Source organism: Heloderma suspectum, chromosome 4 (assembly GCF_057233095.1).
Source record: "Heloderma suspectum isolate Gila_16-S chromosome 4, 16-S_ref, whole genome shotgun sequence".
Classification (NCBI taxonomy): domain Eukaryota; kingdom Metazoa; phylum Chordata; class Lepidosauria; order Squamata; family Helodermatidae; genus Heloderma; species Heloderma suspectum.
The window spans coordinates 101537211-101562995 of record NC_139461.1 but is presented as its reverse complement, the minus strand read 5'-3'; the positions used below and the strand labels follow the sequence as shown (position 1 = coordinate 101562995).

The 25785-nt window shown below is 45.1% G+C and overlaps 1 protein-coding gene across 2 annotated transcripts in view; it reads left to right on the top strand.

Annotated features, from left to right (window-relative positions):
• Positions 1-2734: 2734 nt before the first annotated feature.
• CARMIL1 (capping protein regulator and myosin 1 linker 1) overlaps positions 2735-25785 on the top strand; it is a 239530-nt gene continuing 216479 nt past the window's right edge. For both annotated transcript variants that reach the window (XM_084850112.1, XM_084850111.1), the window contains exons 1-2: positions 2735-3584; positions 8239-8336. In XM_084850112.1, coding sequence (XP_084706238.1) covers positions 3545-3584; positions 8239-8336 — 138 coding nt within the window. In that variant the 5' untranslated portion in view covers positions 2735-3544. The remainder of the gene's footprint in view (positions 3585-8238; positions 8337-25785) is intronic.

Here is a 25785-nt window from a genome sequence, read left to right as displayed (position 1 = left end):
TGGCCAACCCTGGTGAAGATTTGAACGAGCGGTAGAGCTGTGTGTCATCTGCATACTGATGACACCGCACCCCAAACCTCCTGATGATAGCCCCCAGAGGCTTCACACAGATGTTAAATCTTTGTTTAAACTTTGTGGCACCCCACAAGTGAGTGACCACGGGACCTCCTCTCCCAATGCTACCCTCTGGTACCTGCCGGAGAGGAAGGACCAGAACCACCATAATACGGTGTCTCCAATGCCCAACCCCTCCAGGCTGTCCAGGAGGATACTGTGATCAATGGTATCAAAAGCTGCTGAGAGGTCGAGGAGAACAAGGAAGGAGCATTCACCCCTATCCAGAGCCCTCTGGATATCATATCATCCACCAAGGCGACCAAGGCCATTTCTGTCCCATGCCCAGGCCTGAAGCCCAATTGAAATGGATCTAGTTATGAGCCTGGAGGCATTCACACCCCAGATCAAGGCCTGCCCCAATACTCCCCACTTTGCATGACAGAAGAGGAAGGGACGTGAGAGCCAAAGATTTTATGGAAGCCTTGGATATTTCTCCTACACATTCATAGGGTAGCTGGGCACTGGATGGAGCAGTTTGACATCAGGTTTGGAAAAGGACTACCTGATGTCAAGCTGCTCTAGATGCACCTCTTAGAAGCCCATGACCATCTGATCCTTCCAGCCGCTTCCTCTGCCTCTTGAGGAAGTAATGTGAAGGGGACAACGGGGAGGGGCCCGAGTTATCACATAGGCCACAGACTTCAGATTTCTGAGACAGGCTAATAATGATGTTATCAGTGTGTCCCAGTGCCCCTAGAGCAGGGGTGGGCAACTTGTGGCACATCAGACAGGAGTCCCATGCATTGGTGGGTCCTTGCTGAAAATGTGCTTCTGAGGCGTGTTGGGCCTACAAAGAAATATTCTTTTGGCATCTGGGGTTCCTCCCTCTTTTTTCCCCTCCAGACATTTTGGCTTACAACTCCCATCAGTCCTAGCAGGCATGAACAATGGGGAAGGTGGGACTTATAGGCCCAAACACCTAGAAGGCTCATCCCTGCCCTAGAGGTTTATGCAAAGGCTTAGCAAGGCCTTTAAGTACCAGCAGAGGGCAGAGTGGAGTGATAGTTTAAAAGTCCAGAATTACTTAGGCTGGACTAATTTTGGAAATCTAGGTAAATTGTATTGTATTTCCAAGCTATTTCCAAATAAGACTGGGGATGCAGCAGACTTTGATTATCAAGGTGTTTAAAAAATAAAGCAATTTGATGAATTAATTTCAGTTCTTCATTCCAGGTTAAGACACTACGGGACAAGGGATTAACAAACTAACACCTCTCTGTATATGGCCGGCCAGCCAGTCCGCTGATCCATTGGCTAGCAGTACTAGTCTTTGGGGAGTCATGAACAGGTCTGTCTTCCAAACCCCAAACAGATAAGCCTCCTTCTGGCAAATATGATGGTGGTAACAAGAGCAGTTTTATCTGCCAAGTCAAATGTTGCAACTTGTGATAGCAGTAGGAGATAGGAGTCAGAGTAACTGCCCTATGTGTACCTTTCCCTATTGTTTCAGCTTCCTTTTCACTTTTGGACCCAGAGTCAGACCCTATAAAGTGTCCCAGGCTTTCCTAGCATTACCAATGTGTTTCATTCTTAGGCTTGAGCCCACTGCTGGCCATGGGACTTGTTTGAAATGCCACGTGGGGACATCCAGCCTAGGCATCTTTCTTTTTAGAATGAACCGCTTCAGAGTCTTACCAAATATCCTCTATATTTGTTATGTCTTCAGCTAGAATAGGGGTGGGCCACTTACAGCCCCCCTACATTTTCTGCGGTGGTGGCAAAAAAGGAAGTGGTTTTGCAAAGACCCAAGGTGTGTGGGGAGTGTGTGCCTTGATTGCAAGCATAATCGAGCTCTCAGAAGCCTCCCAGGACCACGATTCTGCTTGCCAACAAGGAGCATGCTCTCTGTACACTTTGCTTCCTTGCAGAATTACAGGATTTTTTTTTTGCTGTGGCGGTGGCATATTCAGCAGCAGTGGGGGTGTGGCCCCCAGTGGGTTTCAGGGGAGGGCAGTGTGGCCCCCTGTCCCAAATAATTCGCCCACCCCTTGGCCAGAAGACCATCCATAACGGATCTCTTTATTTTGCATAACAGCACAGCTCCAGAGCTGGGCAGGAGAGAATGAAGAGTTAAGCAAAGCCTGACCCATTTCTGGAGTTCAGTCCTATGCATTTCATGTTTGCTCAGAAATCTCATTAAGTTCAATGAGATTTACTTTCAGGTAAGCGTGCATAAGAGCACCACCTTCCAGCCCAATCCAATGTGTATTTACTCAGAATCAAAGAGGTAGTATCTAACGTTAGTCCTATATAGAGAACCATTGAAATGAGTAAGTCAGTCATGACTAACACAACCCCCATTCATTTCAGTGAGTCTACTCTATTGGATACTACCCAATGCGTATAAATTTAATTCGATGGGGATAACTCCCAAGTAAGTGCACTCTTCAAAGAACCTTATCTTTCTTTAGGATCCACAAGAAAAAATAAAAATGAGGGTGGGGCAGAGGGAAGATCGCTTTCGCCCAGGCTTAGGCCGCCTCAGACCAGTAGATGGCCCCCGATCTCTCTTTATCGCTCTCTTTGCTTCTGGATTCTGTGATTCGCGGGAAGGAAGGAGGGATCGAGGGGATTGCTACAAATGTCCTATATTCCTCCTCCCTGCCTGGCTGTGCGCATGGAATCTGTGCGCAAATGTAGGGCTGGCAGGAAACGCGGCTGAGTGAGAGAAATCCTCCCGGCTGCTGCCTCGACGAGCGCCTAGTAAGCCCTCTCCGTCCGACGGCTACATCGGCGAGAGAGCCTCTCGGCGGCGGGCCGGCGGCTACTCGCTCTCGCGAGGTGAAGAGGCCGCCGCCGGACTGGAGCCGGTGTGTCCGCGCGTGTGCATATGAAACGAAACCCTCGCCCGCGCTGGGCTCTGAGGGAGTCGGGAATGCCGCCGCCGCCTTCTCCTCCCACGCCTTCCGCTTGCACCTCGGGCCAGGAGGTGGCTGCGTGAGGCAGAAGGGGAAAGCGGGAGGAAGGAAGGAAGGAAAGCCAGCCAGCAGGAAGAGGGGAGAGAAAAGCGAACCTGAGGAGCGCAGACGCAGCAGCAAGGAAGGGGATTAGTGCCGCGGGAAGGCAGCTTGTGCTGCGGTCTTTTGCTCAGGAAGGCTATTGCGCCTGTGGAAATAACTAGCCCGCCCGGGCTTCTCTCTGCGGCTGAAATGAAGAGGCGTCGTGTAGCAATAATCTCGTAACTGCCCCTCGCTTTCTCGTCTTTTCAGCCCCTCCCTCTGCCTCCTACGGGCAGCAAGGGGCGCAAGAAGCTCCCCCCCTCCTCTCCTCTTTTTTAAATTTTATTTTTATAAATAGCATTTTGGAGTTGATTTTATTCGCCTGTGTGGCGAGCAAAGTAGAAGGGGGGGACGGACGCGGGTAGTTGTCACCAGCAACCAACACACACACACCTCGGCCTAAAAAAGAAAAGAAGAGGGGGGCAACAATGACTGAAGAGAGCTCAGACGTTCCCAAAGAGTTGCTAGGTAAGCATGTGCATGTCTTCCTCCTCCCTTCGTTCCCCCTTCTGCGCTTAAGTGCATGGAGTATATGGGGAGGAGGGGTCGCTTCCTGTCGCAGATATTCAGGTGAGGGCTGAAGTCTGTCTCTGCTCTCCCCGCATTCAAGTCGTTCTGTTGCCCTTTGCGTTAAATCCTCTAAGGTGGAGTTGCTTGTTTTCTCGGGGAGTCGGCGAGAAAGGTCGGAAGAGTATAGGTGTTGATGGTATGTGAGCGACAGCCCAGCAGCTTTTCCTCCTCCTCTCTTTTTGCATCGCTGTTGCTGGAGGGGATTTGCTTACGGGTGAAAGGAAGGACGGGGGGGGGGGGAATTGCACAGCCTTTCAAAGCCTTTGAAATAGGCAAACAGCACGGAACGTTCCGCATCTGTAAGCCAACTAAGTGAAAGCAATATTAACTCCTTGAGGCGAGGCTGACTAAGGCTGCCTGTTCTTTAAAGCCAGCGTTTCCTCTTCTCCCTTGCCCTGCTGGCGTTCAGCCGAGGGAAAGGCAGCCGGCAGCCCAGGGGCTCACTCAAGCCGGGGTGTGTGTGTGTCTTCCCGCCTGGCCCCATCAGAATCTCCGTTCGTAGTGGTCTCTTCCTCCCCACCCCCCATTAAATGTGTCTTAGCTCTCTCCTGCAAAACTAAAAGCCCCCATATTATGGTTCCTATCCAGATCAGCCCCCTGTACTTACTCTCTGGTAAAAATGAAGAAAAAAAAAATGTAGCTGCTAGATACGGATTTAAAGTAATGTCTGTTTTGGCCCTTAGACACAGACAAAGAGCTCCATTACCTGGGGGTAGACAACTGTGAAGGTGCCCTACTCCTTCCACTTTGAGAAAACACACACACACACGCAGACACTTTCTTAATAGCAACTGGGATTTGCTGTAGAATATATTTCTGTTGGTTCTGAAAACTGTGGGTTCAAAGGAATTGTTTAATGTGTTGGGGCTCAGACCCCACCTCTGCCATATACTTAATCTTTTGGGCCAGTTACTTGTCCTTTGCCATGCCTCCCATGGCAGCCATTTTGTGATGGTGGCAAGGACAGTTTCTCAGATTTCCCAAATCTGCCCAGAAAGGTTGCCTACCTCTCCTGTAGCCTTTCATTCTCCAGAATGTTCTCCTTATGCCCTGCTCTTTCCCTTGCACAAGCCATGGCAGGGGCTAGCCTTCTCACAACCTGATGCCTTCCAGATGATTTGGTCTACAACTTGCAGCATTCCTGACCATTGGCCCTGCTGGCTTGGGATGATGGGTGTTGTTGTCCAAAACATCTGGAGGGTATTAGGTTGGGGAAGGATGGTGAAGGTATATGGGGTTCAGCTGTTCAGGTGTATAAGGGGGATGGCTGTGCCAAAGCATCTGTTGCTATTCACACTTGGGGTGGAAAGATATATATATATATTTGAAAGCCCTTTGCCTGTGTCTCGGTTTGCAAGGGGGTAGTTGGTGAGCAGAGCTGATGTTCCTGGTCCTTCAGCTCTCATTCAATTAAAAATATGTGCTCTTCTGGGTTTTTTTTTTTAAAGAAAGAATTATCTACTGGAGTAAGTAGTCACTTACTTTGGACATGTATAGTTATTTATTTTAGGCATTTATATGCTGCCCTGTAATGAAGTTCTCAGGGCAGCCTACAGCAATATTTTTTTATTTAAATACAGGGTTTGACATTGGCAAGCCTCACTGGGGAATATATCAATATTTCCTTTACCTAGTCCACCACAAACACACAATGCAACTTCATGGGGTTCCCATTTTACAGGGAGATAGCTGAGGCTGGTAGCCTGATGCTTTGCATATTGACTTGGGAGTAAGGCCCATTGAGTTCAGTGGAACTTACTCCCAAGTAAGTGTATCTAGATCGTAGCTTGACACATAGTGACGTGCTGAGGAAAGATGCAGTTCTTCTTGTCCTTCTAAATTTTATTGGATGTAGAATAGTATATACATTGTGTAAATAAATAAATAATACATAAATGCAGCACATCATTTTGTCTGAACTATCCATCATTCACCACTCGCCTTCCTTTCCAATCTCCCTACTGCTCATGCAAATACATATATGAGGGTTGCTCCTTGAAATAGCTGGGCATAAGTGGAAGACAGTCTTGGTTAGATTGATCTGCAGATGTTAAATGTTTAGTCTCCTATTTCTTGCAAACACAATCAAGTATTTTTCAAAATTATACTATGTAAAATATCATGGAAAGGGCAGGAAGACACTGTTGTACATATCCTGATTCACAACAGTAGACACATTGTACTGATAGCACTCTGGGGCCGCATTGAAATCAGTTTATAAGAACATAGGCAATAGATGGAAAACCTGTATTTACAGGGATCCTGCTAAAATCAATGGATGGATATCTCCATGCATAGAACCTTTTTGAAGCACGTGTGGGAACTTGGTTTGAATAATGTAGTATGTCAGAAGAGAAGGCTGCTTTGGTTATTTAATGTATATAATTGTGGGGAAAACTCATTAAAAAAAATCATTGCTGGAGGGATGGTGAAGAGTTGGGTGTAGAAGCAATACATTTTGAACCATTGAGCATATTTAATGTCCGCTCTTGGCAACTTCTAGATAAATTGTCTCTGAGACGAATGGATTTTAAATGAGAAATTAGTACATTGCTTATCCAGAAAAACAAAGCTGAATTTCTTCCATTGCATACATAAATTAGATGTTTTAATGATTAATATAATATCACTTACCCTAACATCTGTCAGCGTTCAGAATTAAAGCTTGATCATACATACTTGTGTGTGCTCTAAAGGTCCTGCTGTGTTTTCAGGATGGAGCAAAACTTCCTCCATTTCCATTTTGTGCAGTCACCTTGGACTTTTGGGGGGATCAGGTTTCAGAAGTGATACCTTTCCTTCCTACACTGTAGGTTAATGTGTTACAAGATACATAATCCCATGATGCATTAGGTAAGTTTCTTTAAGATGGTCATGAAAACACACTATGTGAGCAACAAAATGTTTTGCGCAAGCATTTTAACATGTTTAAGGGAGCAATCCTATCTGGATATGCAGCCCCCTCTGAACTCTGCCTATATGCCCTTGCTGACACTGCAGTACCATCTGCATCATATTATCATGTTCAAATTGATATAGAAACAAAGTTCTTCCTTAAGAGATCAATTTTAAGTTAATCATAATGAGTTACAGATGCTGCTATCATGTTTATTGAGGTAGATCCAAGAAAGGAGCAGCCTTATGCTCTAAAATGCCTTCATCTTGGATTGTGCATAGAGAATGTCCAACTCCATCAGTGATGGCGGTATCTATATCTATGCTGTCTGCAGGGCCAGTCCTAGGCCAAGCAATGCCCCAAGGGAGGACTGTCTTTAGTGCCTCCCTACACTTGTTCAGTTCTGGAAGACCTTGCTTTTTATTGCATTTGTAGCTCATTTCATGATTTTAATGCATGATTCGGTCTTTTCATATGAGATGACAAATGTGCACATATGGATCTGTTTGCAAACACTCAAATGCAGATAGTTTGAATGGGCACATACATTGTAAATTTCCCCATAAACAGGGGAGAAATAAACATTACTGCAATGCTAGCCATGTAGGTCAGTGGTGTCAACTTACAAGTGAAGATGAAGTGTTCATAGTATTTGTTTCAGGTGTTGAGTAGATAGCCTGTGACATATGATCCCTGAGCCTGACAACCCAGGCAGTTACCTGCTGTTAAATCTGGCCGTGGCTGTCAAGTCCTGGTCTGTTCCTTCCAGAGTAAGATAAAAATGTCCAAAAGTTCTTTGAGTTCTTTGACATGTGTGACAAATTGTACTTGAGGTGAGTCAAGACCAAGCATCAAAATGTAGCAGCAGTTGTGCTAGTAATAGTTCTGTGGAGGATATATCGCTATGGCATCTTTCCATGCTCTTGGCTTGGAGATTCAGTGTTAAACTGAAGTGTTTGTCAAACTACTATAAGGACATTTAACAAGAGATTTCCCATGGTCATGCTTCGACTTCGAGTACAGCAGTGTAGTCTGCTTGCAGTCTGTACAATGTTTCATGTGAAATTTGAAGGTTGATAATGCATCCTGTGCATGTGTAATTCCTTTTCAAACTACTGTTTGCTGGACTGAGAGCCATTCTACATCTGTCAGATAAGAACATCTGGAACTGTTCTGGTGTTACAATTGAGGGAGCGACTTGGCTTACATGTAGAACAGCAGTGATCTTTTACTGGAGTTATTTAACTTCTAAAATGTGAGAGCCTGCTGTGTAACATGAGTGAGTGAATGAGATCAAGCCTTTGAGTACTTAATATCAATCAGACTTTTTTTTTTTAGTTCATAGATGTGCTTCTCTTGTGAGAGGAGAAAGTAAACCAGTGCTTTCTTCTTCAAACTTTACTTTATTCATCTATTTAATAAATTCATGAACACAAAGAAGGTTGTTTTATTTTTTTAATGGAGGTCATATGGGTATATAACCATATATGACTTTGGACTGTTTTATAAGAATAGTGAAAAGCTTTATTTTAAGGGGGGGAAGGCAGTTAAAATTATTTGAGTGCAAGAACATTCCTTTGGCAGTATAATAGCATAGCTACATATTTTCCTTGCTTCTTGACAATGAAAGCAATTTTATATTCTCCGCTATTTCAGAAAGTGTCAAGGATGTGATTGGGAGGAAGATAAAAATTTCTGTGAAAAAGAAAGTTAAGCTTGAAGTCAAGAGTGACAAAGTGGATAACAAAATATTGGTAAGTACGTTCTGTTTCTGTGATGAAAATATTTATTTTGAAGAAGTTATTTCTTTATATATTTTTTTGGCCTCTAAGTGATGGTCCTTTAGTTTAAATTAGAAGGTCAAGGCCAACAAGGTTTTGCTAGATTCATGCTCCTCTGCTAGATATTTGCGGTGGGGTGTTGTTCCAGCTAGCAAACACCTTGCTAATTATCTGCTTCATATATTTCAAAGAGGTTGTTAGGGTGGTGAGCCATCTCCACCATCCCCTCATAGAGTTTATACATATTAGGCGTATGGAAGAGGCGGTGGGTTTCTGCTTAAGAAATGCTAATTGCCCATCCCACCCCATGAATGGGAACATTTTGCTCTCAGTCTTCATTTAAGGTATTTGTTGAGGAGTAGTGGTATCTATAAATCGCTTACTGTTTTCTGAGATTAGCTTCTTAAAGAATTTGAAATACTTTCTGTGCAATATCTCTACAAGGATTCTGTCTCTTTCTCACTCTCTCCTTTTTCAAATTCATGGCCCTAGGGTTCACAGCTTGCATTTTCCCTGCTGCTGGTTGGAAATATGCATGTTAGTTGATGGGGCCTATTTATTTTTAAATTGTGTGCATATTTGACTGACAGATTAATTCAAGTAGTAGAACGCGACTGACTTTTGGCTTGCAAAAAGTTATTGATATCAATGGCAGATATACTTGATCCATTGACATTCTTTTGAGGACTTAAGGAACATTAGCTTGGCCAGTTCATATGATTGCTGCAGCCTACTGTGGCTTATTTAAGCAGTGGTGGATTGCAGCACATGCTGGCAGCCATTGTGAATATTCAAGCTGCGGTGGGCGGTTGCCGTGGCTTATTGTGACATTCAAACCCAGTGTGGGTGAGTTGTTGCTGTGGTTAACAAACAAAAGTTGTGGGGTGGTTTGTTAACCATGGCAACAACCCATGCTTGCCAGGTTCAGACATCATAAGCGGTGGCACCCACCTGCCATGGCTTGAATATTCACAGTAGCTGCCAGCAAGTGCTGCAACCCACCATTGCTTGAATAAGCTACGGTGGGCTGCAAGGATCATGCAAACCAGGCCATTTCTTCTCTCTATACTGTGAATACTAATGCATTAGTGCGCTAGTATACTATGGATACTAACGTGCAATGACTTAGTTAGAATGACGCTTATATAGCTAAAGTGCTACTTTTTATGTGAAATACGCAAATAGCAACTGGGAAAGTATGTCTTTGTATTTTGTGGAAAGGAGAAATTTAAAGGTGTATGCACCATTCTTAACAGAGGTGTACATATTTTGTGTTTTGATATCTTCTGGACTTGAATGCAAAATGAAGGATGGAAAACATTCCCTGTTCTGTCCATTCACAGTATTTTGTCTTTGTGCATGTGACCTTGGTCATTACTGGACAGTTGCAGCCCACCAGTGTAGCATAAGCATAAATGGTTATGCCACACCTTTAGAATGAGAGAAATAGTTCAAAGATTCTAGATAAATATACAGGAACTACCACATCTCAAGGATTGGTGATAACTGCAACAGCTGGAGTCCTGTTGTCCCATGCAGAGTCAGCCCAGGAGATGCAAGACTGTGTTAGGTAATCAAGTATTGTACAGGATGTAGATGCTTGGGGCACCTCTACTGATGTCGCTTGGCCTTGAACTAAGTTATTAAAAAGAAACGTAGCATTTAGGCTGTAGACTTAGCCACACTTACCTGGGGAAATAGTCCCTTTGAACTCAGTGGGACTTACTGCTATTTAGACATATATAGGATTGCACTGTTAATCTCCCAGTTTGGGCCAGTTGTGGTGGCCCACCCACTCGAGACAGCATCCTCTTGGTCTTGCTAACTGACCAAGTGTTTGCCACATTCTTAAGGTATTCCTCAATGATCAAACTGAGGAATTTGTTGTTCCACAGTAGCGAGGACAATACATTTAGAGAGCATTCCTATCGGGATAGGCATCCGCCTCTGAACTTGGAGGCAACCACCCATCCAATGCAGGGTGGGCAGAGCATGGAGGGGATCTTCTCCTCCGTGCTCTGGCCCGCTGCATTCGTGTCTACACAGCCGATTTCAGCTGTCTAGCCACAGGACTTCGGAGTGGCGGTGGGGAGGCTGGATGATGCATATGAAGTGTCGTAGTGCATTTCTGCACTCCCCGCCCTGGGAACACCCCCTTTTGCCCTGGTCTGTGCTCCTCTTCTGAGTGCAGAGCCCAGGGATGATCTGCACTGCCTATGAGGTGGCTGGGGAGGGGGTGGAGAGGCGGTTCCTGAAAACTGAACAATGCTGTGGCCATCTAGCTGCTGCCTAGCAGCCATAGGATTGCACCCTTATTGTGGTGGCTAAATGCTGGGTCGTTTTAGAGTTTGACTCACTTGTCCCATCTATCTAGAACCACAATTGTGTTCTAGGGCAGAATTCCACTTATATTGTCAGAAGTTCAAATGCAGTGACTAAAATGTGTTTATCTGATAGTGTTTACTATCAGTCTGAATGGTTTCAGGAGTTTTAGGTGTCTGCAGTTTTAATGTATGCATAGCATATTATATCTCATCAAACTATATTTAAAAGAATGTGAAAGTCAATGTAACATGAAATCTCTGATGTTCTAAATATATGTCAGCAGAAGTCTGTAACTATTTTTCCTGCTAGCTTTTAAATTGTAGTTTAGCTTCAGTTAATCTTGTATTCATGTGTGTTGTTTATACAGATGAGTATGCCAAGAGCCCAATTGACAATGGTCAATACATTGTTTTCTCAGGCACATAAAACATGCTACTCTCTCTAGAAGGTAGGGATGTGCGAACTCACCCCCGTGCAGGTTCTCTGGGTGCCCTTCCAGTCCCTGCCCCTGCCCGCCAGTCCCCGAACCACACTCAAGCTCCTCCCGTGCTTGGCAAGCAGCCCGCACTCACCCCAGTGGCCTCATTGAGCTCCGTGGTTGCCTTAAAAAAAGAAAAAAAAAGGCAATCACAAAAATGCACGTGCCCTTGTATGAGCGAAAATGTGCATTTTGCGAAGGCACATATTCTCATGTGTGAAATGTACATTTTTGTGAAGGTGTATATTTGTGCGCGCGCGAAATGCGCATTTTAAAAATTACACATTTTCATGCATATGCGAACATGTGTATACACAAAATGCACATTTTTATGTGTGCAGAAATATACGCATTTTTGCGATCGCCATTTTATTTCTCAAAAAATGGCAACCACGAAGCTCGGCGAGGCCACCAGGGTAAGTGCAGGCTATTCACTGAGTGCAGGCAAGGGGCAAGCAGGGGCTCAGTGAGTGGGGCTTGGGGATGAGGCCAGGGGTGGTTCCGACGGATTTCTGGACTCAATCAGGCGCCTGCACCATCCCTACTAGAAGAGACATTAATTAGACTGATTCACAAGCTACAGAAACTATTGCAAAATCTCTAGTACCTTGAAGATTGAGCGTAGCTGGCCCCCCACTCTGATTTTTCTCTTGTTTTACCATCCCTTTCTGCCTTGTATGCATTTGACTTCTGGAGTTCTAATGTGAAATGTGAAACTAGCGTATAAGATCTAGGATCTTTTGAAAGAGTACCCATTGCCTATTCTAAGAATGAAGATAGAAAAATATGTTTTAAAATACTTACTGCTGCTTCAAATATCTTCATACTCCTTCTGACATTACTTTTTATTTACATTGATTATCTTGAAGTTTATGTGTCACTTTAGAAAATGGAGGAAGCAATCCTATGGCCCCTAGACCATGTCAGAGGGCCATAGGATACTTCAGATTCCCAGATCCTAGGTCAGAGACAGCGCTCCTACCTTGGAGGGCGGAATCCATGATCCGAATCCCCTTCTCCTCCCCCTCGCAGCCAGCATGGAAAGAACCTCACCGGCTGCTCTCCGAGATCAGGAATACAACCTTGGAGGACATAGAAAGGGGTGTTTCAGTGGGTGCGGAAGGGAGAAGACTGGAGGCTAGGATGCAATTTTTCCTGAGGCCTCTCCAACCTCCTTCCCTCCTCTGAAATGCCCCAGTTAGACTGCGAACCCCACCCCACCCCCGTCTAGTGTAAAATACAGAGTGGGAGGATGGGAGGTGAAGATCACCTTTGCTGTGCCTCCTGCTCTGCCTTGGATGATTTTCAGCCTCCAAACTCAGAGGCTTACAATCATTGAGCCCACCTCTTAGGTCCCAGAAAGTCTCAACACAAGCTGAAACTAGAATGAAGCCTGCTTGAAACTGACAGGAACTTCATAGTTATATTATTTATGGATACCTTGACAGTGGATCTTTAAGATCTCTAGAGAAGCAGACTTCTTACAAAAAATATTGTGGTTTTCACTTGATTAATTTTAGTTTAAACATAGCAAATTTACTAGTTGGGAAATTTTTACTCAGTGTTTCCAGCTCTGTCCAGGTCTGCATTTTAATTAACACTTTTTACAATCTTCATCCACGTCCAGTTCAATGCTGAGAAATTATATCATTGTGTAGCCATCCATGAGAGAGTTAAGAGCGTCTATGCCTATTTCAATAATGTGGTGTTGAGTTGTACCATTGGCTTCTTTATGTTAAATGTCTGGCTTAAGACATGGTTAAAAATTGAAGTGGTCCATGTGATTTATTGCTTTGTAAACTTTATTCTTGATGGTGGAGTGAATTCTGTGCTTTTAACAACCTTTTAAAATACCTAACTTTCAGCTGTGGGAATTCATAATTGGATTTTTAAATTGGAGCGAGCAGAGCAAGCCAGACATCAAGAATTCGGCTGCTTGATCGTTTAGACCATTTGGCTTATGTTTATGTATCTAGTTTGTAGCCTGCCTGTTCCCAAAGCATTGGGGAATACAAACAATATACATATCAGCCAGGTTGTTGTTCAGTCGTTCAGTCGTGTCCGACTCTTCGTGACCCCATGGACCATAGCACGCCAGGCCTTCCTGTCCTGCGCTCTCTCCCGGAGCGTGCTCAAGTTCATATTCATTGCATCCGTGATGCTATCTAGCCATCTCATCCTCTGCCGTCCCTTTCTCCTTTTGCCTTCAGTCTTTCCCAGCATCAGGGTCTTTTCCAGGGAGTTTTCTCTTCGCATTAGGTGGCCAAAATAGTACTTAAATCTAAAATCCCTCAGCCCACTGGACCACTATGCTGGACCACTAAAATTACAAAAATCTTGTACTGATTCTAGGAGTTAATCGGGCAGTGGCTTTGGAGTATCTTCTGGAGATGAAATTCCATAGTTAAAGGGCAGGCACTAAGGGCCAAACTAGATATTGCACATACAAGTGCATAACCCAGGGCATAGTCTGAAGGCATGAGGCAGCCACCTTGCTGAAGCTAAGCAGGTTTGGGTCTGGTCAGTGCTTGGAGGGGAGATTACCTAGGTAGCTACCTTGAGTTCCATAATGGAAGAAATGTGGGATATAAATGTAATAAATAAATAAACATCACCCCAGCTCTACTGTTGAAACTGGATTCCAGCTATAGTGACACAGGGTAGTAAGGACCCATGTGACTGGTCCCATCCACATGGTGGCAGGCCTTTCAACATTACAACAGCCCTGTGGGGTGAACTCTCAGAAAATCAGCCAACCATACAGAGCCCGGTATTGAAGGGATGTAAAGTTGATACTGTATGCAGATACAAGATGGTTGAGGTTTTGAGTGCCACTGCCAATTTAAGAGTATTATCAGAGTCTAACAGAATATAAAAATGCTGGCATTATGAATTAAGGCTAAACTAGGTTCTGGTTTAACTATATAGTGAATGCTTTCAGTTTGTTTCTAAAGTGATATAGTTTTAAACATCCCAGAGAACCCTGCCCCCCCCGCAAATAATTAATGCTCATGCTGAAGGCAATTCATTTCCTCCTTGATCTGTCTGATGTTTTCTTAACCTTCCGGTCAAAACAGCTTGAAGTCATTTATTAACTTGATCTGCTTTATTAAGAAATTCCATTCAGGAATCTATTAAGCTTAGTGTCCACAGGTGCCTCAAATTGCAGGGCTTAAACCTACATGTGATGGCAGTACATATATTTAAACCTGGGTCTAACCAATCATTTTTAAAGCATGTAGAGTGGGGTCTAATTTCAAGAAAAAAATTCTGCAGTCTGTCCCTTGCTATCAGTCTTTCTTCAGTTGGTCTCTGATACAGGAAGTAAGTGCAGCTGAGAAATGTCTGGGTGGTGGGAACTGGCTTTCGGGAAGTAACTGGCTTTCGGGAAGGTTCTACGCTCCTTGCCAGTGTACACATTTTGATCTTTAAATCAGATCCACCACCACCTTCTTTACATGCATTTAAAGGCATGGATCTGCTGCTGTCATTTGACCCTCAGAGATTGTATAGCCTTTTAAAGTCAACTTTTGTCCATGGTAACATGACAGGTGCTTTAGGAGATACAACAACCTCCTTCAAATATACAGCCAGTTTGTTCACCATGTATTCCTACATATTGATTTAGGAATAACAGTAAAAGTTTGTTTGTTACTGTTGTTGGTAAGTTTTAAAACAAACAAAGAAACACTATTTACCGACCCCTAAGCACTGAAAGTTTTCTAAATAAACTCCTTGGCCTTTGTTCCTCATCCTTCAGTTTAATCTTATCAGCTAGAGACAACCCACCTTCTCCCATAGTTTACTTCACAAGTTGCATCTGCTATTTCTAGGCCTGTCCATTTCATTCAGGTTGGTAACTCTTCAGCTATTTGTACTTGTAATTTGTTAGTTACAAGAGTGGTAGAGGGTGGATTTCCTTTATGCCTTAAAAAAATTATTCAATCTTTATGTGAGTAATACAGATTCATACAAACAACAACAAAGAAACACACAGGGCAACTTACAGTTTGACAAAGGTAGCACAGATAATTAATTATTGAATTAAATTCCAAGTTCATTTATCTAAAGGAATCCTTCCTTACAGTTGTTCCGTGTGGGTGGTATTCTTTCGATGGCCTCATTTCTGATGTAATCCATAAAGCAATACCAGGTACTGGTAAAAGAGTCTGAGTCATGTTGCCTTCTAAATATTCTAACCTTGCTAGTAAAATTTTCAACCAGAGCAATTGACCATAAATGACATTACCATAGATTTAGAGTTAGAAGTTTGTCACTTTTCCAATTAGTTGCTATCACATCTCGGTGATTTGCGGGATCGGAAATATGGAACTATGGGGTAGAAGTTCTAGATTTATATATACTGTAGATTCTGTATCCTAAAAACGTAATTTTGCGTATGTAATAGGCATGTCAGTGCCATTATAACTTGAACCCAGCTGTTCTTGTGGATCTGGATGGAGGGGAAAGAAACGTTGTGGCTTGTAATATCTGACTCTTTGGCAACCCTTCCAAGATTAGCGTCTGTGTGGTAGGCTGGTAGGTTATCTGACTATTTACCAAAATATTCGTAGTTTATATTCTGTCATCATTTTTGAACAACAGAATATCTGGTCAATTTCATTTGTAAATTAGGTTTACAATATACTGAAAATGAAGAGTTTTTTAAAAGATGTCTTCGGGCATTTACAAAGAAATGCCAATGCTTTTGACTAGGATTTGGACTTCAAAAACCGTATGCTTACAGGTGAGATCCTGTGGGCCTGGTGCTTCTCATGAACAAAGGGCTTATGAATGTGGTATTATTTCAGCCTTTTGGCCTGTAACTTCTCTCTTCATTCACCAATAGCTAACAGAGAACTTGCTAGTTATCTGCTCCATGTATTTCAAAAGGGTTGTTTGGGAAGAGAGCCATTTCCACCATCCCCCCTGCAACTCAAAGCTTAAGAAATGAAAATCTTGTCCTTTCATGAAACCCCATCAAGAGCTTCCTGTTGCAGCTTCTTAGGCTAATTGCTGTAATCATTATGGTCTAAATATCTTGTTCATGTGCTGAATTCTGGTAACTAACATCCTCAATAACAAACATCTATTCTGTGCTTTTCATATCCACCAGGTAATCTCGAGCACACCTGTCAAATCCAGCATATTTTGCATTCAGAAAATCTAATCTGGATTGTACTGGAACAACTTGGCTTTCATGTTGTCACAGCCCCAACACCCCTTCCCTCCCTCCCTCCCTCCCTCCCTCCCTCCTTTCTTTCTTTCTTTCTTTCTTTCTTTCTTTCTTTCTTTCTTTCTTTCTTTGCATTTCTTCTTCTAAACAGAGAGATTAAAGAAATGCCTTTTTTGTATTTTGCCTGATTGCCAAACTTGGTCCAATCTTTGTGGAAGCCTAGCCATCTGCTGGAGAGTGGGTAAGAATTTACTTCTGTTTCCGAGAGCCAGAGTACGCACAATACTCTCAGATGTGTAAACCTCACCCCACAACTTTTTTTTTGAAAAAAGCCAGCCCCTGAGAGACCTAACATTTAAGTGGTGGTGTTGAATACATGGCACTTAACCCTTAGCCACAGCTATTTTTCTGTTCAAAATTGCCCTTGAAACTCCCTTAAAAGTGTGGGGAAAGTTGTTCCCAAGTATGGGTAGCATCTAGTTTGGCCCACAGAAAGAGAATAAGGGCCAGTTGAAGTATGTGCTGCCCTACTGAATAAAGTGTATGTGTGTGTATGTCAGATTCTTTAATCAAATACTGCACATGGGTGCGGAGAGCTGAACCTTCTCCATCTGTCTGTGCTCTGTTGTTTCAGACTCACTTCTCTCTGTCCCATCTTACTTCTGCTATCATGGCTGTGGAGAAAAGTGCTTGAAGTGATAAGAGCATGTGGAAATAAAGCGGAAGAGAGTTCAGTGTGATTCTCTAGATCCCCTCACCCGCTATTTTGTATGTCAATAGGGTAGGCATGAATAAACAGACATGGCTGCTTTCCATCACAACCAGTTTGACATTGGGCCAGTTTCCCAACATGGACCTGTTCTCTGCACAACATAACTTTGTTAGTGAATATACTTCATCTGTCTTTGGTTATGTGTACAGTTTCCTAAAACTAGCTGTTTTTCAATAATGTATTTATTTATTTGGCTTTAGCTCTGCCTTCAAAGGCTTTTTAGGGGATGCTTTTTGAGGGGAACACTCTTAGGTTGGCCTAGTGATGGTATACCCCTCCCCAAACATTACCCTAAGGTCTGGGGACCCCTAGATCCAGAGGTTCCCTGTTTCTTCCTGTTGCGTCTCCCCAGTTGGAGTCAGATCTGAAGTGGGAGAAAAGTGGTAATTACTTTTAGATTGGGGCCTGATTCATAACAGTGCTTCTACTCTGAGGCTGCAATCCTGCGCACACTTGCTAGGGCACACGTACCATTGAACTCAGTGGACTCCTTGAAAGTTAACAAACACAATTTTGGAATGCAAATTAGAGATAAATATGGAAGAAATTAAAAGCATTTATAGCAAAAGCAACAGTCACTTTTACTGTAGTCCTATGCATTTCTACTCAGAAGTAAATCTCACTGACTTCAGTGGGACTTACTCCTGGGTAAGTGTGTGTAGGATTGGAGCCTTAATTTTTCAGTAGCTACTCTTTCGTGACTCGTTACAGAATTTGATTTTCTGAACATGCACAGAGTTTTGGGAGAAAAGGAAACTATATTTATTTATGCATTTATTTATAAAGTGGATCCTCACAACACATTGCAATAGTTTAAGCTGGTTGCTTGCTACCTGTAACCCCCACCCCACCCCCATCTCCCAGTATCCTGCCTTGTATTGGCTTACGCTGATTGCAGAGTGAGTGGGAGCATCTGCCAAAGTTTCTCCAGCCAACCGGAACAGAGTGCTATCTCTGAGCCTTGAGACCTCCAGGCATCGTGGAGACTTAAAAACTGCCCTGCTATGAAGTGGTGGGCTGCCACCAGTGGGCAGCCCTGACAGAGGCACCCCCAAGGGGGGGGATGCCCCTTTGGTTTGCCCCTTTGGTTTGCCCCTTTGGTTTGCCAGGAGGGCGAGGGTGCCTTCTATCTTCTCTTCCTTTTTGGTCTGCTTTCATCCTGGTCTTCTATTGATTGCCTGTCTTATGTGAGTGAGGTGTCCCTGAGTGAGAGCAGGGATCCTCTGACAACAGCAGTTTTCCATATGTTATTGTTGCTTACCCTGGGTGAGAGACAGGGGATAGAGGCTTCATATCCTAGAACTGCTTCTCTGCCCAGGGTGGGAGGTTGTGGTAGTCAGAGGTGGAGCTTCCCCTGGGTGGGGTGGGGGGGAGAGAACTGCTTTGCCACCTTTCAGGTGAAATAGAATGAGCATGAACCAATGGAAGTAGGTTACATGGCTAAGAAATAAGCACTTTACTTGTTCTCTGCTTTATTTGGTTGATTAACAAGCCTGATGTCCTAACTGTGACCACCGGCTGGTTACGACCTCAAACTACAAATTGTGACTGTGTTAGTTTGGTTGGGAGTGATTGTTGGATGAGTGAAGTGTATGTGTTGAATGGTTGATTGTATAATTGAATGGTGAGTGGCTGTTGAGAGTGTGTGGGTATTTTTATGGCAGTAAGGATGTGCCTAGGAGAGACTGATACAGGGACCCATGGAGGGGGCACCACTATTCCAGTGACTTGGGGCAGAAGGAGATAAGGCAGGAGGAGGGGGTTGGGACATCAAAGTAGAATGGGCCACAGATGTTTATACACTGTTCCCCTTCTACCCCCCTCCTCTAGCTCTCATGTAGCTGGTAGCTCTTCCACTGTGCCCTCCTGTCTTGCGGTGCTGCTATTTAATGCCAGGTTGTTCTGCAATAAGACTGCACTCATTCATGATTTAATCATGGCTGAGAGGGCTGACCTGGTGTGTATTACTGAGACTTGGGTGGGTGAGCTGGGTGGGGTTGACCTGACTCAGCTCTGCCCACCTGGGTGCTCGGTGCAGCACCAACATAGGTTGGAAGGCTGGGGTAGGGATGTACGAAAGTTCCGCCACGTAAATCTTTACGTAGCCTATCATGGCTGACTTAAAAAAGAAAAACAAAAAACATGCGTATGCAAATGGCGGCGGCCATGGCCATAGCCGCCGCCGTTTGCGTCCCTGCAGTCAGCCGTGATAGGCTACGTAAATGTTTACGTAGCCTATCATGGCTGATTTTAAACAAAAAACGCGCGTACGCAAATGGCGGCGGCCATGGCCTCCGCCATTTGCATTCCTTATTTTGGCATGTCTTAGTCTACATAAACGCTACGCTATTTGCGTTCCCCTTATTTTCGCCGTCTTAGTCTACGTAAATGTTTACGTAGACTAAGACGTGCCAAAATAAAGAACGCAAATGGCGGAGGCCATGGCCGCCGCCATTTGCGTACGCGCGTTTTTTGTTTAAAATCAGCCATGATAGGCTACGTAAACATTTACGTAGCCTATCACGGCTGACTGCAGGGACGCAAACGGCGGCGGCTATGGCCACCGCCGTTTGCGTCCCTGCTAGCCAGCGGCCGGATGTCCGGCTGCTGGTGGAGCCGGCCGGCAGCTCCGTAGAATCGCTGTGGAGCACAGCCGGCTGGCCAGGATACCAGGAGGGAGGAACGGAGCGCCTCCCCCCCCCCCCCGGCCAGGATTCCGGGGGAAGGGATGGAATGCCTCCCCCCCACCATCAACATAATCCGCGGAAAGGTAAGTCACTTTTGTACATCCCTAGGCTGGGGCGGGGGGAGTTGCCGTGGTTCATAGAACTTCCATCTCTATCACCAGGAGACCAGTCCACCTTGGAGTGGTCCTTGAGGGTTTGCACCTGGTGTTGGGCCATAGAGACAGATTGGGGATGCTGCTGGTGTATGGCCCACCCCGCTGCCCAGCATCCTCCCTGACTGAGCTGGCGGAGGCAGTTGCAAGTGTGGTGTTGGAGGAACCCAGGATGGTGGTTCTGGGTAACTTCAACTTCCATGCTGAGGCTGTCGCCGGAGTTCCAGCTCAGGACTTCATGGCCTCCATGACAACCATGGGGCTGTCTCAGTATGTCATCGGCCCAACACATGAAGCAGGGCACACCCTTGATTTGGTTTTTGCTCCAACTTGTGAGATGGGTAGTCTGAAGTTTGGGGGGCTCCAAGTAACCCCATTGTTATGTTCAGACCATTTCCTGGTGAGATTTGAACTTATGGCATTACTCTCCTCCTGCAGGGGTGGGGGACATATTCGTATGGTCTGCCCCAGGAGACTGATGGAATCCAATGGATTTCTGAATGTTCTTTGGGATTTTCCAGTGGAGAGAGCTGGTGATCCAGCTGAGGCCCTAGCCTCACTGTGGAACAGTGAGATGCGAAGGGCCATTGACTTGATTACAACTGAGTGCCCTCTCCAGCACTGTGTAGCCCGTTCTGCTCCCTGGTATACTGGGGAGCTGTGGTCAATGAAACAGGCTGGACGTCGGCTAGAGCGCAAATGGCGCAAGACTCGAAGTGAAGACGACCGAGCATGCTCTAGAGTGCATAATTGTGCCTACTGCATGGCAGTGCGGGCAGCAAAGAAGGCTTATTTTGTTGCCTCCATTGCGTCCTCAAGTAGCCGTCCAGCGGAGCTCTTCCAGGTGGTCCAGTGGTTGTTAACATCTTCCCCAGTAAATGGGGCCCTGGCCACATCGAGGATCTGCTGTGACCTTTTTGCATCACACTTTGAGGACAAAATTGTAGCTTGTCTCTACAGCAACCTTGATGCTGTTGTTAGCACAGTACCAGTCAAGGTGTCTGATGCCACCATCTGCCCAATTTTGTGGAATCAGTTCCAGTTGTTACAGCCTGATGTAGATAAGATGCTTGCAGTAATGCGACTGACCACGTGCTCTCTTGATCCCTGTCCCTTCTGGCTAATAAAAGCTAGCCGAGGGGGTATGACTGGGTGGGTCCAGGGAGTGATAAATGCTTCCCTATGGGAACGGGTGGTCCCTGCTGTCCTTAAGGAGGCAGTAGTGCAGCCACTCCTGAAGAAGCCAACTCTGGACCCAACGGTATTAGACATCTACCGCCCAGTTGCAAATACCCCTTTTCTAGGGAAGGTACTTGAGAGGGTTGTGGCGGACCAACTGCAGGCACTCTTGGAGGATACTGATTATCTAGACCCATTTCAATCTGGGTTTCATCCTGGTTACGGGACTGAATCAGCCTTGGTTGCCCTGATGGATGACCTTTATTGAGAGAGGGACAGGGGGAGTGCAACCCTGTTAATTCTGCTCAATCTCTCATCAGCTTTCGATACCACTGACCATGGTATCCTCCTGGATCGACTCCATGAGATGGGTATTGGAGGCACTGTGTTACAGTGGTTCCGGTCCTACCTACAGGCCGATTTCAGAGAGTAACATTGGGTGACTATTCCTCAGCTCCTTGGCAATTGAGCTATGGAGTGCCGCAGGGTACCATCTTGTCCCCAATGTTGTTTAACGTATGAAGCCGCTGGGAGCGGTCATTAGGGGATTTGGAGCTAAATGCCATCAGTATGCTGATGACACGCAGCTCTATCTCCCTGTGACATCTGAATCAGGAGAAGCTGTGCAAGTCCTGGATCAGTGCCTAGACTCAGTAATGGGCTGGATGAGGGCCAATAAACCGAAGCTGAATCCTGGCAAGATGGAAGCCCTGTGGGTGAGTGGTTCCTGGGTCCGGATGATAGGCTCATTGCCTGTTCTGGATGCGGTTGCACTCCCTCTGAAAGATCAGGTCCGTAGTCTGGGGGTACTCCTAGATCCATCATTGTTGCTGGAGGCCCAAGTGGTCGCGGCGGCTCGGAGTGCCTTTTACCAGCTTCGGCTGGTTCACCAGCTACGGCCTCTCCTGGACAGGGATAGCTTGACCACGGTGCTACAGTCCTCAAGACTGGATTACTGCAATGCGCTGTATGTGGGGCTTCCCTTAAGGCTGGTCCGGAAGCTGGAGCTAATGCAGAATGCAGCAGCTTGGCTGTTGTCGGGAGCTGCCCCTTTTCAGCGTGTAACTCCTTTGCTGAGGGAACTGCACTGGCTGCCTATTCGCTACCGGGCCAGGTTTAAGGTATTAGTACTAGTGTACAAAGCCCTAAACAACTTGGGACCAGGATACCTGAGAGAGCACTTCCTTTCTTACCAACCTACCCGGTCACTAAGGTCATCAGAGGGCATGTTCCTGGTGATTCCACATGGATCCATGGCCCGGTTGGAGTCCACCAGGAAAAGAGCCTTCAGTGTGGTGGCCCCCTTCCTGTGGAATTTCCTGCCTTTAGAGATCATGCAGGCGCCGACATTGTGTTCCTTCCAGCACCTCCTGAAGATGTTATATCAAGAGGCCTTCCTTGCATGACCAGCTGTGGTTTGTTAAATTCCATTTTGTTGGGGTTTGTCTTTTAAAAAAGTGTTTTAACTCTTTTAACCTGTTTTATTCTTTTACCATGTTGTTCGCTGCTCTGAAATCTTCTGATGTGGAGTGGTATATAAATATTATAAATAAATAGTTTAAGCAGTAGTAACTGGCCCAAGGTCACCCAGTGAGCTTTGTGCTGAGTTGAGAGTTGGACCTACGGGCAGAATCCAGCAGCGACTGCCTGCAAGCGGCCAGCCCCACCAATTCTATTGCACAAGAGGCATCCACAACCTGCACAACGGAGATTTAGCGCTTCTGGGGGCAACCTGAAATGAGTGGAAACGCTCATTTTTGGAACAGGGCAGGTTGGTGGAGTGTTTCTGTTTGTTCAGGGGCTTCTTCTGGAAGTGCTAAATCTTAGTTGCACAAGGGGTGGGGGTGTTGCTTGTGCCATGGAATTGGTTGGGCTGGCCGTTTGCAGAAAGGAAGTAGCAGTGGGCCCTGCTTGCAGACAGGCAGCATTGGATACAGCTCTGGGTCTCCCTGGTCTTAGTCCAACACCGTAAACATGACACACGAAAACATCTATCACCAATGTAATCCTCCAGTCTCTACATTAAACATTTTCACTTCTGTATTTTCCATAGCTCATCTACTCTCAGTGTTCCCAGTGCAAGATATTATCCTTTTGATTGCAATTATCCTGTGCATTTAGGCGTTCAGCACTTTTTTACAGTTTCTGAAAGATCCTGCTTTTCTTTAGGTTATTGATATATCCCTAATTTTTGTTCCAGTTTGTTCTCAGCAGTTAGCAGTTTCAGACAGGGCTGAGATAAATGCCAATGTTAACAGGCATTTCTCCATCAGGGAAAGAAGTTTTGGTAACTGTTTTGCAATGTCATGGTCTGTTTAACTCAAGGAAATAAAAAGAACCTTAAATAAAAGATCCTTAACTAGAGTGGGGATTTGGTTAAGAAACATGAATATATTATAAGCCAGCTGTGTTAAAATGCAAGTATGCAAAGGTTGCTAATACTCAACGACTTAAATGCTAGGTCTCAGATGGAGGCTGCACACTGAGAACCAGTGTGATGTAGTGGTGAGAGTGTTAGACTGGGAGCCAGGAGATCCGGGTTCTAGTCCCCACTCGGCCATGGAAGCTCACTGGGTGACTTTGGACCCATCACAGACTCTCCGCCCAACCTATCTCACAGCATTGTTGTTGTAAGGATAAAATGGAGAGGAGTAGGATAATGTAAGCTGCCTTGGGTTCCTTGCAAGAGGAAAAAAGGCTGGATGCAATAAATAAATAAATAAATGAAATGCTTCCATGTGGCTGCACTCAATATGGTTTGAAAGCCCCTTCTAGTAGATGTTGGCCCAATCCTATTTAGTATTTCCATGTTGTTTGTGGTAACTTGCATGATTGAGGGGCTTTTAAATGTTAATCCCAACAAGCTGAACAGTGCCATACAGAAGCACTTTTTAGCAACCTCCACAATAATGGAGGTTATTTCAGTCAGCACTCTGATATATATCTTAATCAAAATCTGTAACGGCACTCCTAATTGGGAGACTATAACTGGGTTTAGAAAGTAAAGTACAGGAATTAAGGCAACTAGATATTTGTGGAAAGATTAGATGATTAAGGGAGCAATCTTGTGGCTGCTAGTCAGTGGCTAGACAGCTATAGGATATGTGGGTTTCTGGGAACTGACCTCAGAGCCTGCTCTCCAAGGTCAGTTCCTGGCGAACCGACCTTCCTCCCCTTCCGTACTGCCTCGCAGGCAGCATGGAACAGCCCCAAGCTCCACGCTCGGAAGAGGAGCACCGAGTGACCAAAATGGGGCATTCTGGGGAGTGTTCTGGGGCAGGGAAGGCCGAAATGCCGGCACGACACATCCTGTGTGTCATCCGGCAGCCTCCTCCCCTGCTCTGCCTTTCCGCAGCTGGACAGCTGAAATCAGCTGTCTAGCCGCAAATGTAGGGCAGGAGAAGCGCAGAGGGAATGATCCCCTTTGTGCTTCTCTTGCCCTGCACTGGATAGGCGGTCGCCTCCAAGTTTGGAGGCACCCGCCTATCCCCATAGGATTGCGCCCTAAGACATTTATTTAGGATGAAATGTTCTAGGAAAAGATTTTAACAATATAAGGTATTTAGAAGATGTGAAAGGAAGCTGAAGCACAAAGTAAGAAGGAAATCAATACAGAAAGTTGCTAAAATGCATACTGACAATTGTGATCTGTGGCTTACAGCTCCTAAGACCTCTACTTGCTGCCTAGGGGAAACCTTTTGAAAAATGTGCACGATAATTTGATGTCATATTTTGCATAAGTGATAGAAAACTTTCCAGGCTATATTCTGCTTTGCCATGCTCCTCTTTTTCTAGCGTGACAGACAACCCATATTGCCGAACAGTGGTTTATGTGTTGTTTAGGTGAAGCATGATGGATATGTAATGTTTAGGTAGTACCTGTCTCTTCCTATTCCATAATAGGGGACAGTCTGTTCAAACTTGTTACATTTGGCATTAGAAATGTGTTCCCTCCCTTTCCTATTTCTGGGAGCTGTTTTCAGTTCTTTGATATTTTAGCTTGGCTTTGGGTGAATTCTTTACGAGTCTGAGATGTCTCTTAGGATTATGTCGGTCAGCTTCAATTGAATTGTAACCTAATCATCTAACTTCTTTTTTTTTTAACCATTTGACTTCTCAACTAATGGCTATTAACTTAGTACTGCTAGTCGCTTCTTTATATCATATGTTTGTTTACGATTGGTATTGTTGTTTATTCGTTCAGTCGCTTCCGACTCTTCATGACTTCATGGACCAGCCCACGCCAGAGCTTCCTGTCAGCCATTGCCACCCCCAGCTCCCCCAAGGTCGAGTCCGTCAGCTCCAATATATCATCCATCCATCTTGCCCTTGGTTGGCTCCTCTTCCTTTTGCCTTCCACTTTCCCTAGCATCAGCATCTTCTCCAGGGTATCCTGTCTTCTCATGATGTGGCCAAAGTACTTCAGTTTTGCCTTTAATATCATTCCCTCAAGTGAGCAGTCTGGCTTTATTTCCTGGAATATGGACTGGTTTGATCTTCTTGCAGTCCAAGGCACTTTCAGAATTTTCCTCCCAACACCACAGTTCAAAAGCATCCATCTTCCTTTGCTCAGTCTTCCTCATGGTCCAGCTCTCGCAGCCATAGGTTACTACGGGGAATACCGTTGCTTTAACTATGCGGACCTTTGTTGTC